General features: G+C 39.8%; 2 protein-coding genes and 1 long non-coding RNA gene across 9 annotated transcripts in view; 1 reads left to right on the forward strand and 2 right to left on the reverse strand.

Moving 5' to 3' along the window:
* ints1 (integrator complex subunit 1) overlaps positions 1 to 3,727 on the reverse strand; it is a 19,269-nt gene extending 15,542 nt beyond the window's left edge. For 3 of the 5 annotated variants that reach the window (XM_032537588.1, XM_032537587.1, XM_032537584.1), the window contains exons 1-12: positions 3,579 to 3,726; positions 3,206 to 3,328; positions 2,796 to 3,086; positions 2,466 to 2,662; positions 2,226 to 2,363; positions 1,955 to 2,114; positions 1,723 to 1,828; positions 1,342 to 1,528; positions 806 to 951; positions 577 to 718; positions 274 to 450; positions 85 to 193 (exon numbers count right to left, since the gene is read on the reverse strand). In XM_032537588.1, coding sequence (XP_032393479.1) covers positions 85 to 193; positions 274 to 450; positions 577 to 718; positions 806 to 951; positions 1,342 to 1,528; positions 1,723 to 1,828; positions 1,955 to 2,114; positions 2,226 to 2,363; positions 2,466 to 2,662; positions 2,796 to 3,086; positions 3,206 to 3,260 — 1,708 coding nt within the window. In that variant the 5' untranslated portion in view covers positions 3,261 to 3,328; positions 3,579 to 3,726. Of the gene's footprint in view, positions 1 to 84; positions 194 to 273; positions 451 to 576; positions 719 to 805; positions 952 to 1,341; positions 1,529 to 1,722; positions 1,829 to 1,954; positions 2,115 to 2,225; positions 2,364 to 2,465; positions 2,663 to 2,795; positions 3,087 to 3,205; positions 3,329 to 3,578 lie in introns of those variants that run through there. The other 2 variants (XM_032537585.1, XM_032537589.1) reach the window with 2 other exon arrangements.
* Positions 3,728 to 8,913: 5,186 nt separating this feature from the next.
* The window catches only part of mafk (v-maf avian musculoaponeurotic fibrosarcoma oncogene homolog K), a 10,164-nt gene continuing 512 nt past the window's right edge, over positions 8,914 to 18,565 (forward strand). Inside the window, exons 1-3 of one of the 3 annotated variants that reach the window (XM_032537146.1) lie at positions 8,914 to 9,128; positions 15,340 to 15,418; positions 15,503 to 18,565. The exon at positions 15,503 to 18,565 is cut by the window's right edge and continues 512 nt beyond it. In XM_032537146.1, the coding sequence (XP_032393037.1) occupies positions 15,374 to 15,418; positions 15,503 to 15,940 (483 nt within the window). In that variant the 5' untranslated portion in view covers positions 8,914 to 9,128; positions 15,340 to 15,373 and the 3' untranslated portion in view covers positions 15,941 to 18,565. Of the gene's footprint in view, positions 9,129 to 9,905; positions 10,197 to 14,321; positions 14,401 to 15,339; positions 15,419 to 15,502 lie in introns of those variants that run through there. The other 2 variants (XM_032537148.1, XM_032537147.1) reach the window with 2 other exon arrangements.
* LOC116702755 (uncharacterized) lies at positions 10,190 to 14,465 on the reverse strand. Its single transcript, XR_004335244.1, has 3 exons — positions 14,281 to 14,465; positions 10,737 to 11,811; positions 10,190 to 10,574 (listed from the first exon to the last, which is right to left on the reverse strand). It is a non-coding gene; the product is annotated as an uncharacterized LOC116702755 (long non-coding RNA).

Here is an 18,565-nt window from a genome sequence, read left to right on the forward strand (position 1 = left end):
AAAACAGACATATGTTCAAGGCAAAGGTAATCATGCGTAATATTGTTAATAAATACATAATTAGAACAAATACACAGCACTCACTCTTATTGTCTCCTTTGTCCCACGCAATTCCTGCTTCTTTGACCTGAGCGGTGATGCCCAGCATCATGGAGACAGTCAGTAAATCTGTCACCTGGATGACAAAACGCTCCTACGGGAGAGACAAAGATAAGCATAAATACATGAAGCTAAAAGCTGAAATGACCAAGGGATTTACATATAAATACATACTTTGAACTCCATGTCCACATAGCTGGTCTCCTTTCTCTCCTGCATTAAACCAAAGCAGAAGGACTGGAAGTTGATCTCGTGCTTGGTCTGTTTGATGATCTCTCTCAGCAGGGCTCGGGAGGCACGGAGGTAATCATCCTTGTTGGTTAGCAGGTCCTGGAACACCATCGCCAAGAACTACAGACACAATGAAAGACAGGGAGGTTGATTGTGAGAAAACACAGATACTTACGATAGATTGAAATAGTAAAATGATCTCCCAACTACTATTTGTTTAAACAATTCAGAAGTCTGCAGTTTCACCTTTGGAGCTTGTTCTGGGCTGTGCTGCAGCACTGTGTGGAGGACTTGCATGTTGTTGGGATTCCTGGCATTGGACAGCTCATTGAAGATCACCAGCTTCACCGTAGTGCCCAGGTTGTCTCTGTTAGTGTTGAGCAGCTCCCTGGGGATTGCGGCCAAAGCAACAGTTAGTGGAAGTCTCCGCGTGTAACAACTAGTAAGAAGTAAGACCAAAAGAGACTCCACAGACCTGACACACAGCATGTAGTGGTTGAGGAGGACTTTAGGTTTCAGTCGGATCTTGATCAGGTTGGAGATCACCTCCATGTCATCCGATCCCTGGGTGTTGCAGTTCATACACAAAGACATGAGGAGGTCTTGAGCTGGCCGAGTCAGCTGTGCACACACAGAAACAAAGAGAGGGAGTTAATCAACATTCATCTTCATTTTCATGATTTCACATACAAAAAAACTGTGAAAATATTAGATATTAATTAATATTGCAGTATATTGTTGCATCTCTTGCAGTTAACAATGAATACACTGGTACCAATAATACAAGATATTAATGTATTGACTTCATCATGCTTTTTTCCATTTAGTTTTTCCCATTATAAGCTACCTTTCACTTTTCATTATAAAGATATTGTGAAAAGATTACCCTGCAATTAACGCTCCAAATGCAGTATTTTACTCCAGGTTGCGAACAAATAATACTACTAACACAATGAGGTACTGGGAAATTGAGCTTTACAAGTGTTTTTTTCCAGGATAATTGATAATCACCTTTGGGTTCTGGAGCCACATCTCCAGCCTCTGCACCGCCATGAGCCGTGCCTCTTTGTAGCCACACGTGGCCGTGAGCAGACGCAGCAGGTTTCGGGACACATTGTCCATCGGCTGCCTGCGGTTCAACTGATCCCTGAGGACTTCGAGCACGTAGTCCTCCACACTCTCTGACAGTTCATCATACCTACAGTACACCAGAGGGTGAGACAAAAGTCAAAATGGTCCAGAACTGAGTATACTTTTATAAATGACTTAATTGTTATAACTTCATAAAAGATTTTGTATCTAAAACATAAATATGAATCTAAAAATCTTGAGTGGTGTCTTTTAGACTGTACACTGTGGCATCCCTCACATCTATATGGGTAGTTTTCATACCTCGGCATAATCTGCCCTTCATCCTCAGGACTGAGTTTCTCCTCAGCTATCAGTAATTCAGTCTGGCTGTCATCCTCATCGGGGGTTGAGGGATGAGGGCTGCTACCTAAAAACAAAACGTAAAAAAATAAAATAAAATAAACTATGCAGTATTAATACTCAGCACGTTACCTGCATCAGCGATTCCTAACACCCAAAAAGCCAGTTTGTTTTTCTCAATGTGAAACTCTACCTGCACTGAGATCTCCACCAGAGCGGCCAGTGTCAGCCTGCAGCAGCATACTCTTAGGGGGCATCTTTGTCCCAAAAGCAGTCTGGATGTTGTCAACAAAATTCTTACAGTGAGAACTGTCCACCCAGATTCTTTCTCCAAGAGAGTCCTCAATGTATACCTGAAAATACATTTTGGATCGATTATCTGAAAGAGTTCCTACATGGCTAAAATGAAGCAAATATTTGAAAAAATAAAATAACTAAAGTGTTGAGTGTTAGGAGATTCTCACTTTTACGAAGATCTCTGGCCAGTTCTCATCCTCCTCGTAGGCTGCCATCAGCAGATTGCAAGCAAGAACAGACACGAGACTGTTCCCCTTCGCTTTAAAGTTGATGGAAGCGTCCCGACGCAGGAGGCTGCACAAGGCCTTGTGACAAGAGGGAGACAGGTGGAAAGTCCAATCAAATTCCGACATCTGTGAGAGGAAATACCTTTGCGAGGCTAACACAAAGTCAAAGAGAAATCTTACCTCAATAATTCCTTCAGTAGCAAAAACATTGGGTCTGATTTTGGCCAGGAACATTAGACTGAGGTACAGCGTTATGTCAGGCTTGGCTCGGTTCATCTTGAGTTGTTTCACTGCTCCACACAGCAGCCCCTCAATGCGGTCATCATTTCCTTCCGCCTCTGCAGCTTCAATCTCATCCAGCAGCACTGCCGGTGACACTAACATGAAAAGAAAAGAAAAAAAGAGTTTGAACTTTCCTTGCAACTATGGCAGTGTAAAATATACAATATACATTTTGTAGCCATTTCTAGGGAAGCTTTTTCGAGTTTAAAAACAAAGCAATTGGTTTACCTTCAATAGGTATCACAGACGGCTCCTTTATTGAGGGTGATATCGCCCTCTTGTCCACAGCTGCGACATCAGCGAGTCGTCCCAGAGCACTGACTGGAGGGGTGGTGGATAGTTTGGGCCGCTTGGTGAGGCTGGACAGACCCGATGAGGAGGGCAGAGTGGAGGTGGTCTCTCTCTTCCGGTCAGCAGGTAAACTTGTGGATGCTGGCTTCAGCAAGACAGCGGGGGCTTTGGCCTCTCCACCCTGGCTCTTTGATCCCAGAGCAATGAAATCTCCTGGTGGAGGGTGACCTGGGATAAGCAGACGTCAAGGAAGAGTGTAATTCCCCTCTGCTTTGTTTACCATCTTAAACACAAGATGAGCAAACTATCACTAACGTTAGACTACAGTGGGTTTGGCTTTAAAGTACCTGATGTTTTTGCAGCACTGGGGCGCCTCAGAGTTGTAGGCTTTGGACGATTCATCTTGACTAACAGACACAAGTCAAATTCACAGCAGGTTAAGTGGGTGACATTAGATAGCTTGGTGTATTCTGCGTGTGAGAAAAACACAGAGAAACCCAAGCAAATGTAAAACACACAAGTTCAGCAACGTAACGTTAGTATACATGCTGTTAATTAGCTACATCTCTATTAACAGTAACAAACTAGACAAAACCTGCTAGGCTAACGACAACAATTGGCTGTTAGCAACTTTGGCTAGCTAACTTAACGGTGTCGAGCGCAGTACTGACAGTGGTCTAGCGTTAATTGACCTGCACATTTAAGTGAAAAGTGTCTCACGTAGTTATTCGGTCTCATGAAACTGATCGGGGTTATCCTGAACGATGCACTTTAAAAAAAAAAAATGAACGTAAGGCGACTCAAAAGCTATCACACAATCTGAGCCATGATTACGGCTCCTTCTTCTTCTCTGTGTTCGTTAACAAACAATAAAGTGCATACCGCCGCCTAGTGCCAGTGTGTCATTAATGACAGTCCACGTTACTTCTACTTCGAGCTTATTCTGCTTGTCACGGCGTGTAGCCATGTTTTACGTTGAAAATGTTCACCGGAATTGTCATTACATCATAATGTCTATCTTGATGAAACAGTAGTACTGTGTTGTAGTTAGTCACTGTCACCACCAGAGAGCTGGAAACTAATCAATTTGTTAGCTATGCAGGCCATTGCCAAAAGGGTAAGGTGGTTATCTTTGGCTAATTAAACAATAGACTGGAGGTTGCAGTGGGTAAAGTTAGACAAAATGGTATACTACACTTCCGGTGGAAATTTTAGACTTGAAACATTGTTGTAGTTACTCACTGTGACCAATAGAGGGCACTACAATTATTTTATTTTACTATGTACAGCGTGTATCTACATATGGTGTACGGTATCAACAAACATAACTTAAATCTTGTTATACTAAGGATATAATAACTAAATGTAATACATATTTAAAAATACATAATTTTATAGAATATGAGTTTTGAATTTGTTCATACGGTTTTGCATTTGATACATGTGTAGAAAGCAAATACCAAATAATTGTCCAGCAGATGTCATCATTTTGACTTACGTGATAACAATGAATTATTTTAAATGTAAATGTGTCAGCAGATATTTTACCATCTCACAATCATCACCACAGTCATCACAGTTCAGATTGGCCTCTCTGTATGAACACTTACATTACCTGATCAATATAAAGACTTTGATAGGACATCCATCTTATCTCTGTTATCCTTCTCTCTGATAATAGTATCTTAATATGTATAGCATCTTAGTAAATATGTGCACAGATTCCAATCCATGAGATGTGCAATGTGCATTAATCTTTATTTATTTTCTTCTTTTTTTTTACAAAAAATACAAGTTTCTTCTTGCAGTTAAACCAACAACAGTTTTGGGAGTGTTATGAATGAAAACAGAGACGAAGACATACATTTAAAGCGGCCATGATAAAATAACAGCATTCTGTTAGGACTTTTTATTGAAGACCACACACCTGAAAGGAAGAATAAGAGCACTTTATTATAACTTTCCACATAACACAACAGGATAAAATGCCATCAAACGACACAACACAGCAGTCACAAGTACTAGCAGAACTGAAAGGAAACAAGATCTCAAGTCAGCAAGAAAGTTTTGAATCTAAACCCTATGTGATGTTGATGATGATGAGTCACACATTAAAGCAATGTAGATGCGATAAATTACAGCATGCAAATTTTCATCCCAACAGCTGTCTTAATTCTTTTAAAATGTCCACGCTTCAACGAGAACAAAGTCTGAGCATCAGAGCTTTGCCACCCACAGTCATCATCAGTTCTTAGTTCATTACTTAAACATTACTTAGCAGTCTCAACTACTTTTTGTACAAGCTGCACTATTCTCACTCGCTGTCCTCAAAATCCCAAACCTTTGTGTTGATAAATAGTTTTGAGCTTTGAGAGAATCTCATTGAACTAGTCTTCAAACAGTCCACCAGGGCCTGCTGCTGCAGCCTCCACCACTACTGGAACTTCACCATGTTCGTTTTCATGCAGCTCTAACCTGCCAGCCGGTTACGTAAAGTGTTTTCATATGAAACACATTTTGGTGAAGTCAGTGGAATGTCCAGTCAATGTTCCAAATTAAATCCTGTGTCATGAGGGAAGTCTACAAATCTGCAAAAACAGTCCTATTACTTCTGAAATTACAAATGGTCCAAACTGTGCCAGAGGCAGCTGTCTAATGTCTCATCCAGCTACCCCTGAACGATGTAAAAAAACACTTGAAGGAAGAAAATGTGATTAATAAGTTAATGTTTTTATCCAGCTCAATTTTGTTTGGGCTAATTGATAGTGCTATTGCAGTTTAAAAAAAAACCTCTGGTCAATATCATCCTAAACTTTATAATTTGAAGCATTTGGAAGAAGAAAAATCATCCCCCTACAACAGGGGGCCTCTTTGTGCCAGATCACATTTCTGAGTTCAACAGTCTGAGTCACAAAGGAGCAAGATTAGTGACTCATTGTTACTTCCTGTAATTTAAAACTGCCTGTAAGAACTCAGACCCCACAGCAGGTCGATCCAGCGAAACCCTACACAAACATTTTTTTTCACTCATTTAGGCCAGATATCCTTTGTGTTGGAATTTTAAACTCCGGCCAATTTATGAGGACTATGGTTAACTGCTCCTCAGATCTCTGCAGGGTCAATCCAGACTGCTAGACCATCCAATCAGAGTTTTCTATTGCACGACAACAACTTTTGAACATACACATTTCACCAAAACAAGTTCCTTCCCGAGGTTATTTTACAGAGGCGCCGTTGTTCTGACGATTGTGATTGGTTCAAAGAAGTGCCAATGAACCAGAGCATGTTTTTCTCCCATCCCGGAATGCTGTGCGGAACTAGCCAGACCTTCCTCCGCAGCACTGTGGAGGAATGGCAATGCGAGACTACATGGACGCTAATTGCATGGTGTGGTGTGAACTGACTAACTTGATGTTTGACAACAATATCATTGGTGGCTCTGCAGTTTGTTGCTCTATACATTTCTGTCCTTTATCCCATATTATCTCATCTAATCTAATCTCTAATCCAATGTAGTGGAATTTCCTAATCTGACCCCTATCTCACTAACCTCTAATCTAATCTACTCCAATCTCATTTAATTTATTCTCACCTCTATTCTAATCTACTGTAATCTCATCCCATCTCATTTTTATAATAATATCTCTAATCTAGTGTAATCTTATCCCATCTCATTTCATCCAATCTCATGCATGTTCTAAACAAATGTAATCCAGTCTACGTAAATTTATCTCATGTCATCACATCTCATTTCTTATCTAATAAAATCCAATGCTATTTATTCCCATCACATCCATATTAAATATAATATAATCTCATATCCACACTTTATTCTTTTCTAATGTAACCCGGTTTCATCCCATTTAACAAAATCATCTCTAATCTAGTGTTGTCTAATCTCATCTAATTTAACGTCAGCCCATGTCATCTCTAATATAGTGTAACATAATTCCATCTCATTTAATATCATCCCATCTCATCTCTAATCTAGTGTAATCTAATCCCATCTCGTAATCCCATCCCATCTCTAATCTAGTGTAATATAATCACATCTCGTAATCTCATTAATCTCTATAATAGTGTAATTTAATCTCATCTAATTTTATCTAATGCCATCTATAATGTAAATGACTCTCACCTCATCTAAAATCTAGTCTTAATTAATGTAATCCAGTCTAATTATATTCCATCACATTTCATTTGAAATTACATTCAATGAAATCCAATCCCGTCTCATTCTACTCATCTAAAACTTTCTGCCTTTGTGCATTACAAAGCTGTTTCATTTCATCTAAAAAATACAGAAGCAGAAAAGAACTGTGTCTCCAAATGATGCTTGTGTTTAACTGGTTACAGGAAGGTCACACAAAGGAAATGGTGTGTTGTTTGTGGTCAACACGAAAGTGGCACAAACTAACCAGAACACAAAACTGGTTCCTCATCTGACAACGTTTATTTGCTTTTTACTTCAAATACGCGCCAGTGCAGCTGAAAGAATCAGGCCATCCCCATCTCTAGTAAGTAATTGATTCCATGTGGGATCGAGTGGAGGAGCTCGATCGGTTGAGTCACTAACTTCAAAATAGGACAGTAACATAACCATACGCCAATCTTGATATCTGGCACAGAGTCAAATTACCAGTGATTTTTTTCAGCAGTAAATCCGTTTTGCTGAAAGTATGATTTGTATTGTCACTCATTAAAATCAATATGCAATCTTTTTTGTTTCACGTCAATGCTTTGGAAAAGCTGTCAAAGTTAAGTAAGACATCCGTACAGTATGTGTGCAAGGTGTTTCTTCATTTTGTCACACTAGCAACATCTTAACATTTCTCATGGGTTTACTTGTCATCTGCTAGTCACACTTTATCTAAAGATTAAAATTACAACATGCATCCAAGACATGTTTGTGCTTTTAATTAGTAAGTGTCTCTTTTGTCTCTCCAGTGGCTAAACATAGCACCATTAAGACAGAAACCATCATGGAACAAAACAGATTCAATAAGTAAGCTATGTTGGGCTTGAAATAGGCAATTAAAAAAGCTCAGTCTTACACCATGAGCCAGACAATGACTGTCTATATGTGACAAATGAAGCATTGCCGTTAATTATGATGGGCTTTTTCTGTCCATTTCTAAAGATCGTATTTGAAAGTAAAGGCTTCATTAATTGCTAAATTTGATTTCAGGTGGGGCTCTTCATAAAACTAACCAGATTCCACATCTAATTTCATAATTTCTGCCCCACCAGCTCCACTTTTACCTTTCCCATGCAGGTTTTGCGATCTAAGCTTTAGGACTATTTCAAATGAGTTTTAAAAATTCCTTAAGTTACAGTACATCCTGCAAAAACCTGGGTATTTTGAAAGATACTTTTAGTTTTGAAAAATGTGCTCCTAGTCATGTTGGTCCAGTCAGCAGAAAAAGGAGAAACTCAAGTGAAAGTGCATTTTCCTCCTCCTTTTTATCCTTGTTTAAACTGTGTGGCCGACAGAGTTTATAGTGTAAACACACAGCATCTGTTTTTTTCACAGACACTGAGCAACCTCAAAGCTGAGGTCTTGTCATTTTGGATAAATGAACAGGGAAACCCATAAGAGTGCAGCAGCCCTTAAAAGGCTTCTGACTTACATATTTACATCCATTAGTTAATTACCCAGAATAACCTGTGGCGTTACTGACAGCAGTGCAGTTAAAATAGAAAAATCCTGTGACTGCTGGGCTACTACGCCACATACTTTCCTCAGGAAAGGAATGCTGCAGCTCCCAAGTCAGATGGAGAGAGGAGGTCGCTGTTTTCTCTCAGATAATGCACAATTTAGAATACCTTGTTGTTAAGATGAGAGAGTTGATGACTTACTTTTGATGATAGGCTACATAGGTTTCTATGAGTACTCTTGGCTAATATTAGAGCTGACTTTGTACTGATTATTTTTGTGAAGTAAGCAAAAGCAGTCGCCAGCAGTAGACTATCTACCTTCTATTTATGGCCTCCCCCAGCACCCCACTCCCAGACTGGCGTCAGCAGAAAGTTATTTTCATGAATGGAGGGGGCGGTCACGAGGAATCGGTGACGTGAGTGCTTGCGGAAGCAGAGCGTGGAATGTTGGTACATTGTTGTTGTTTTGTAGTTGATTTAGTACGAGGATACAACGCTGCTGTCTGCTGGACCCTTTATACCAACTGTGTCAAGTTACTCCGCCGCCTGTATCGGAAACCTACTCCGACACTTTTTACGCATCACGGTCCAGAGATATCCGCGTCCACAGAGGTGAGCTTGTGTATTTTTTTTTTATTTTTTTGGGAAGATGTTTTGACATCCCTTTCTAAATTGCCGAAGTTGTCACTGTAACATATTGGCGCAAGTAGATAGGATTATGTTGGCCACGCGCGCCCATCATGAAGGATAACTTTTTGATCCCGCTTATGAAAGTTGATGTTGACTTAGTAGATACGTGTTGTGTAAGTAACAAAACACAGTGCTCCAGAGCTCGTCGCGCGAAAAAAGTGGGAAAAAATTGAACATATATAATAACAATTTCGATTAACTGCTTAACCTACTTTCTACTTTCTTTATTTTACGATGTCCAATCATTTGAATTAGTCATTTTTTCTTAATTAAGTCAGTTGGATGCATTGTCTCAATGAGTGAAATCTGGCTATTTAATTTAAAAAAATATATATAAATAATACTAAAACGAGCTCAGAAAACGTCTATTCAACGCATTTAATTAAAAAAATTATAGAAATCACAATGTTTTGCCTGAGTAGCCTACATTCGTGTTATTGTCACGGTTCAATGCTGAGTTACTGTTGAATCGCCTAGATGTTTATTAGCCTACTGGGCGCATTAGAACCATTATAATGAGTTATTATAAGTTAAAAATAGACATTTCCCCATGTTTATTTATAGCCAACTTTCTGTCACTCGAATGATGTATGTGTGTGTGTGTGTGTGTGTGTGTGTGTGTGTGTGTGGGGTAGGTGGGGGGTGGGGGTAGTAAACTCACTGACTGTCCCGTTTAAACGAATTCATATGAAACATTCTCACATCCCCTTTAATTCTGGCACTGTTCATTTCAACGGGGGTTTTAATTCGGTGTCTGTAATGCAAAAATACCAGCCTACTTTTGACATTAGAAACAACACGTGGTCTGCATTTTGCCATGTGGGACAAAGGGCACGAAGTGAAGTCAGACCACCACGGCTGACTGGCCTACACACAATAAGTCTCTCTGGAAGAAGAAAATACTTTATGTTATCCTTGTGTTGAGCTGTCATTTCTGGTCTACATAAATCTGTATGACTTGAGTAAAGATAAGGAAACTGTGTCTTAAAGGTGCATTAGTTTTTTTTTTGATAATTATCTAACAACAACACAATTTGACCTCAGAAATAATAATGCTTTATATTTTAGTTTGTGCATTGTTTTATTGAATAAATAGGACTTGTGACATTTTAAAGCCATTGTGATTAATACCTGGAAAATATTTGTCTTTGAGCAACTTGTTTCACTTAGATGTTTGTGATTCACTGTTGTTTCTGGTGGGTGCACAGACAAACAGTGTGAGCGGTGCACTCCTCTGTCATGAGGTGAACATGTGGTTCAATCACCAAAGTCATGATGTCTTCTTTGGATGGAGAAGTAACAGTGGCTGACTCATTTTATCACCCGAATAGTCCGTGATAGTGACGAGGCACAGCTGGAGAAATTCCCCTGAAAACAGAGGATACAGTGTGATTGTCATCAGATATATAAGATTTCTCTTTTTGCCAGTCAGTATAGTGATGGATGAAAGTGTAGCAGAATTCAAAACGTTTTTGTGGTGTGGAGTGTTGTGAAAGTGAAATAGCTGTGGTTTGTGATGCCGTGACTCACAGGGAACACGTCGACCATGATGTGTTTTGCTTGTCTTACTGGAAGAAAAAAAAAGTTGAGTTTTGATTATTGACGTTGGAAGCTGTTGACATGGTTTTATTCACAGCTCGACATGCCAAACAGAGCGTAGTCAGGCAATAACAGATGTTTGTCTTTACAGGCCTGTGGTGTGTCAGTCCGAAGTGAGTCCCTGACAGTTGTATAGTGTCTCAGGGTGCTAACTATGCCACCCACAGGGATTAACGTTCTGCCTTCTACTGCTTTTCTCATCTCAACCAGCTGCTTTCACCTCATTATGGTGGGAGGTGTGGCAAGTGTCGAGATTACTCATTTATTTTGTTTGTTGGATTGTGGCGTTATTAGGGATTTCTTCTCGTTTCTTCTCCAACTTTTCTTCTGGCAACCTTCTGATTCCACCATGACTCAAATTGCATGTTGGCCGATGCACAAACCAACGCTTTGCACCTCCACCGCATTCAGAATGTATGCTGTCACATCTTGTCTGTCCTTGTGTCTCAGCTGGCTGTTTTCAAGGAGAAGCACTGACATCTGGATAGTACTGGATTATTAACACTATTTTCAACTGCAGAGCTTTGCTTTGGTATATCTTGTTGGAAGTGAGGGATGTGGTACACTTTTTTTGGAAACATTCATATTTTCCTACTGTAATTATTATATCATTCACAGATTGGTTTCAGGTAGTAAAACGTGGGATGGGTATGTCCTTGTTTTTCGCATTCTTGACATTTCTTTGAATCCCAGCGTCCCTGGTTGGGAGAGCATCTTTGCTCAGATATTCTGTGAGTTCTTCTTCCTTTCCGTACAAAAGTTGCCAGCCATTTCCAAGGTTCTCTGTACTGTTCCTTCCTCCCTGCGAAACAACGGGATTTTCCAGGAAACGTCAGACCGGGAGGGTGTGATTCCCTGCCTCTGGTCGACGCTTTTACCAGTAAACAGCATGACTCACTGCTCAGCTATGCTCTTCATTTCCTTCACATATCCCACCAAATGTGCTGCGCTGGAGAAAGAGCAGAATGCCGCGCGCACCAGTCTGTAGGGAAATCTCTCGGCCTCCCTGAAAAAAATGCAAGAAAAGCAAGAGCTTTTTCAGAGAAGTGTATCAATGGCAGCAACAAGTCGGCTTTGTGCTTATCCTACTCCCAAATTAAAACAAAAAGAGAAGATAAACAAAGAGTCCAGACAAGCCGACTCTGCATTTATCACTGCAGTATGAGCGAATAAGCCTTTGATCTGCTGTTTATTTTAGGAGAAGGCTGGGCCCCACAGTTACCTGCAGACTTGAACCTGACCAGTTGTCTGACGTAGACAATATACAAATTTGGCTTCAGTTAATAAATGGTACATGTGTTTATTAAACTGGCCTAGTCTGAAAAATTCTATATTTGACACAAATTTGCTTTTTAAAAGCTTAACTCGATTTGCGTGCATGTAAAAATGAGTCTTTGCCTTGTTTTTTTAGGCATTCTAAAAAAAAAAAGTCTTGAAAGGGTCAGTTCATCTTCAAAGCAATGTGTACACCCAAAGAACAAAGTAGCAGGTTTACCAGCAAACATTCTGCTTTCCACATCAAATAAGACATGCTTAACACACAACTATAGCCATGAAATGTGTGTATAGTGTTTGCAACAAACAGTTACTGTAGTTCAGAAGTTTCTCTCACGTCATCTCTTGGCTCTAATCTGCATTTTTGTGCACTTTGTCATGATTTAGTGAGGACATTATTGCTGAGTAAATAGTACATTTTTGGTTATTATTTATCAGACAAGTATCTTGCGGAATGACATTTTCTTTTGTATGAGAAAGTTAGGAAAGTAAAATAAAAGATAGAATGTATAGAGGACTCCTGGCTTCCACACATGTGCACACAGGCTGCCTTTGATATGATTGGGCAAGTGAATGATGTGAGACGCTTCTAGATTCCAGACATTTTGTGAATTTTGCAGCCGTTGTTTAACAAGTAGGATTTGAACTCCGCCCCATATCTGAGTGCATCACAAGACATATTCAGACTGAATGTTCTGCCTGTGTTGGGCATGTAAGGGTTTGCACATGTGTGTTGATTCCACAGGAATGTGGTTTTGTTCTTTTCCCGCCATCTGTGGCTTTTCCTTGAGGTATTTTCCCAGACTCCTTTTCCTACGGTTATGGAAAAAAAAACTAAAACGTGTTGTTTTCTTGACTATGGCGAGATTTGTTGTGAAATATGCCTGTCTTGTCAGACTGGCAAAATCATAAAGAGTGTATTTGGATGTATAATGTAATTGCTTTTTTCCCTCTGAGGAAACTTAGGCATTTTGATCAGGAAAACATTGTCTCTCTGCGAGTTGCAAAAACATAAGCACATTTCAGGGAAACAACCTGGCCTCTTGGTTCAAGTTGGAGGCCTTTTGTATGAAGAGAGGGAGGCCCCACACCACTTTATCATGATCTTTGCAAGGAATATACCCAGGGACCCCCAAATGATGCAATACCACTTAAATTATGCAGTTTGGGCCAACTTGCTATCAAGGAGCATTGTATTTTAGCTCTTAATCTCTTATTTGATGCTTGTGAAATCTCAATGATGTAATGTTTTGCAAAATAAATAAAGGACATCGGAGAGAGCAACAGATGTTCCCTAAATGTCTAAACATGAGTTTATGTGGCTCTGGGTTTAGCCGTTTGGTGAGTACATCTTTGAGGTTCATCTGCTTGTGGCAAAAACATGAAACACATTCTGTTGAATTTAAGTTATTATAAGAACAATGACTAATGTTCAGGTTACATCAAAGACAGTGTGACAAAGTTGTTTTTCATGCCCACTGCACTATTTCTTGCAATAAGCAGTTACATATCAACGGTTTCAAAGTCCTGTATTAGCAATACAGCCATATAATGTGAAAATGAGTAAACATCCTAGAAAGTGCAGCCACACCCAGAGTATGTTCTCCCATTGAAGCTGCAGGCCTACTGCAGACTGCAAGAGAATATTTGCCCTCTTGCTGAGGTATCATTTATCGCATGCTGACTTAAATTGTTTAGTTAGCAGAAATGTGTGCCAGCACTGTGGGCTAAATATATCCGCCAGAGTTAAATAAGGGCATAGAGCAGCTCAGGAAAGCCCAGTGTAAGAGGATCCAACCAGCGAGACACAGGCCTAAATCAATCGTCTACATTGTCTCACAGTAAAAATACATCACTGACTATAAAGGAAAGTATTTCTCTGTGACATTCTATCTCCAGGAATTTTCCACATGCGTATCTACTGCCCTGTGAAGTTCATTATGACTGTTAATGTCATGATGATGTGATGGTCTGTTTTCATATACAGTACAATGAAAAGGCTGAGTGGTGGCCGTGCCCCTGTAGACACCAAAACATCAGATTAGGGGAATAAACAAAATCTACATTGTACTGGATTTAAGCGTTGTAATGGGATAAAGACAAATTGAGGATGTTTGTAAACAGGACGCCTATTAAGTTATTAGCACTTCTAATGTACTATGAATAGGCTGTGGTGCGGTTATGAATGAGACTTGTTTACCCTTTTGGTGACCATGTGACTCCCACGCCCATTTGCAAGGCGTTTCCATGGCAGCAGTCTAGCATAGAACAGTGCACTCGTAGTCAGGCTGGTCTGCAGGTCCTGAAATGGAGCCTTGGGGTATGTGTGCCTCTCACAGGATTACAGCTCAGCGCTCTCGTTTTTTTGGGCCATGGCAGCAGTCTGGAGAGCATGTGCCTCACTGTAATGAACAGAGAGGCTTTTTATTATTTCTATTTTTTAAACTGTCCCAGCTTAGAGAGCTTCAATTCAAAGTTAAATGGAGAGAGGGCGATTTGTTGCCTGTTTCTAATCTTGCTTGGTCTAGTGAACTACATTGTTAGTGCCCTCCTCCCCTAATAAGTAAATATAGTTGCTTTCCAGGGCTTATATTTGATGATTTCATGCTGCCCTCTGCTGGCGTCTGTGGCTTTAACATGCTAATATAAATATTGAGACATGACGCAACCCTGGAATGTTGTTGTGTCTTCAAAGTGAATTTGTGGGGTGAGGAGTGCCAATATTATGTTGTAGCCCTACTCAATATCTGCAGGATACAAATATGCGTTACTAGCCAAAGTATTCAGATATTCAAAATCCAATTAAGAGTAGACCTACATAGGTATTGTCAGCAAAAATGTAGTATAAAATTACTTGTGTAGAAAAATGACCCATCAGTGCTATAATATTACATATATTCCCTGCATCGTTTTAATGTTGTAACTGGACCAAATGGAGATCCTTTAAGTTATGTTATTAACTTTTGCCAGGTTCATCTTTAACAATGCATCATAGTTTAACATTAATCATATGTTATCTGCAAAACGTTAAACTGTGAAGTTAAAACAATGTAGTGGATTGAATAGTGCAATCATTCCCTCTTAAATGTCCTGAAGACGTATACAGTAATACAAAATGGAAATAGCCTACTTAAGTAATATGCCAGTATTTCTACATTGTTAATAAAGTCCTTGAATAAATACTTTGTTACTTTCTACCACTGATAATGTTGTGTTTCACTTAATTTAAGTTACACTTTTTTTTCTTCTTACTCTTTAGTGTGTCTTCTGTGAGATTCTGGCCAGTTGTCTGCATGCAGGGAATGACGACTCATTTTAAGACGAGCAAAGCTTTAAAGGTAGGTGTGAGAAGTTGAAGAACAGTACCATGTCTTAATATTAAAAAGATCCACATTTCTCAATCCACTGCTTATGTCCTGCAGGTCAAGAAGGAGGTGGGTGAGAATGCCCCTGCGGTCAGCGACGATGAGTTGGTGGCCATGTCCGTGCGAGAGCTCAACCAGCACCTGCGTGGGCTGACTAAAGATGATGTTGCAAAGTTGAAGCAGCGGCGACGGACCCTGAAAAACCGGGGCTACGCTGCCAGCTGTCGCATCAAACGTGTCACCCAGAAGGAGGAACTGGAGAGACAAAAGACAGAGCTGCAGCATGAGGTGGACAAACTGGCCCGTGAGAATGCTAGCATGAGGTTGGAGCTGGATGCCCTGCGAGCCAAGTATGAGGCCCTGCAATGTTTTGCCCGGTCTGTGACCCGCGGGCCCCTCTCTCCAGGCAAGGTGGCCACCACCAGCGTCATCACCATTGTCAAGTCCGCCAACCACAGCAACTCCAGCCCGTCCCCGTTCTCAACTCTCTCCTAGTGTTGACAGGACTGGGCTCTCCTTCTGCCTGGTCCTCCCCGGTTCCAACCCAGCCTGAACCCACTAATCCTGTTCTGAAAAGACCTTCAGTAGTAAGACTGAGGGATGGAATACGATGGCAAGCTCTATGTGATGTTATGCTGCATTCACAACTCTGTCTTCCTACTTCTGTCTCTCTTAAACGATCTACATTGTCTGTGCACTGTGCAACACCCCCCCACCCTTCCCCAGCACCAGCAGGGTACTGGGCCTGTGTGACCCTTCTTCCATGACGGTTAGCAGAGATTTGCTTTTTACTCCAGTATGAATAAGTATTTGACATGCCTTAACGTGGCAGCATTGGCCTGGGACTGCTCTTATGCTATTGAGCATACAACTTGAGATTTAAGTTGTACATACTGTACAGTAAAGCTATTTGTAAAGCCTATGTCAAATCCCACTTTCTATACGTAGAAGTGTCTCAATGTAAATTGAGCCTTTGAAACATTTGCCTTAAAATGATCAGTACAAGTTCTTATAGAATATTGAAATGTAGTTTAACACAAAGACAAGGATTTTTTGTTCCAGCCTTGAGGTTAGGTGGACGCCCCATTATAGCCAATTACCAGAAATCTCCAAACAGTTGCCTTTGGGAGAAGCCAAACAGAATTTTCACTGATTAACTCGTCTTCTCTTTTGGAAGGTTGGAAGCCATAAAATCACCTGTTGTAGTTTTTCTTTGGAGTTTAAGCCTGCCTACACATGGCTCCCTATGGCCAGTTTGGAGAGCACTGCTTTATACAGTTTGATAACTGGCCAGTGTTCAACTGAAGGCCTCTACTCGTGACGCGCTATTGTATATATTTCAGTCTTGGTTATGCAACATTTTACTCGGTGGTCATGCTAAATAGCTGTTTTTGTATGTAGGAAAAGTAATGCCAGAGGTCAGCAGTCAGTACAATCCAGTAAAGGCTTCCATACTGACGGTGTTCTAATTTAGGTTTTAATTTAGGTGTTTTAAAAGTTTAAAACTCAATCATTAGGCAAGATTTTTGTTTGCAAGCCTTTGGTAGACTGTATAGACTCCACTTTTAAAATATGATTACAATATGGATATTTTAGCCTTTTTTTGCCTATTGGCAACTGCACAAAGAAGTAATAAAAACATTTCTCATATATACAGGGTGTCGACATCAGGTAACTGAGCTTTTCAAGAATTTAATTTGCTGTCATTAGGGCTCATCCATGGAACGCTTGAAATGTGCTAGTACTTTGTGTTATAAATTGTTGGTTTTGTCAGTGGGGCTGAAAAGTGTATCGTTAGCTCTGTTGTTTAAGGTGTTTGACAGGTGCTGCAATGTGATTATGTTGGTATCTTAATGGCCCTTTGACTAGAAAAAGTATTCATCTAATATTTTAAAATGCAAAAGAACGATTGATTGAAAATGATATTTGATTGAACAGGTAGATTTGGGAAGCGTAAAATGTAGAGTCGGAAAGTGATCTTTTAGCCATATTTGTTTGGATTCAAAACATTTGATATTGGCCAGAGTGTCATTATTTAGCACTTAAGACAACTTTTAAGATGCAGTATAAAAGAAAACAATTTACAGGACAACTGATTCAAGAATTTTAGATGACAGAAGGTATTCTTGCATTACTGATATTAGTTGGGCTTAATTGCATGATGGTTAAATGTGGTGTGATCACCTACTGTAAGGTCAAGCCTAATGCAACTAAGGATGGTATGCTCTCTGATATGTATGCCACAGCACTTACTGGGTGATGTTTTGCCTCTTTACTTTATATGCCACTCTTTAGTAAGTAATCCATATTGGATATAGTGATAATGAGAGCGGTCCTTACAAGTGAAATGCAATTAAACGTACTTCCTGTATATTACAGATTACCGAAATGATAAAGCTCCCACTGCCTCCGTTGTCACTTTACATTCAGAACGCCGTCCAAATAGAAATCATTCCTACTGCTAGGTCACAAGAAGTGCTGCTGCTGGTGTTGGTAATTCTAAAACAGTAGCTATTAACTTTTCTTTTGACACACTCTTTTACAAGAGAACTCCTGACGCCCATCTCTAAAAACAGCGGTGTCATGACAACTAAATGCATTAAACACCTTGCTCCTGTTTTTCGTTTTTAGATATTTAAATATGAAATTCACTTGAAATCAAGTCGTTCTTACCGAGGATCCATTCCTAATTTGGAGTGAAGTCAATAGATATTGTTTATGTCAGGATTTTCTCTTGGCTAAGAGGACATGACCGTTTTCCCACTGTTCCATAGCTGCAAAGAACAGTATGGGGAACTTTGCTGCTGTACAACCTGCTGTGATTTTTAAGCAGGGGCAATGCTGTGTTCTTATTTTGTATTTTCACTTGGTCTCTATGTTGATACATCATATGTTCTCTTTCCGATACTTAGTTTTATATATACAGTATATAAATATATATTACATATTTTTCTATATTGATGTTGTTTACTATCCTGGAAGTGGTGTGATTATGTAATCATTCTTAATCAGTCAACTTATGTTAATGCAAAGCTTTTTCTGATAGTTGTATTCACATTTACAATGACAAAACTATTCATTCATAACTTAATGTCTTCTTTGTTAGTATTTATACCCAAT

This window comes from Etheostoma spectabile, chromosome 15 (genome assembly GCF_008692095.1).
Source record: "Etheostoma spectabile isolate EspeVRDwgs_2016 chromosome 15, UIUC_Espe_1.0, whole genome shotgun sequence".
Lineage (NCBI taxonomy): Eukaryota > Metazoa > Chordata > Actinopteri > Perciformes > Percidae > Etheostoma > Etheostoma spectabile.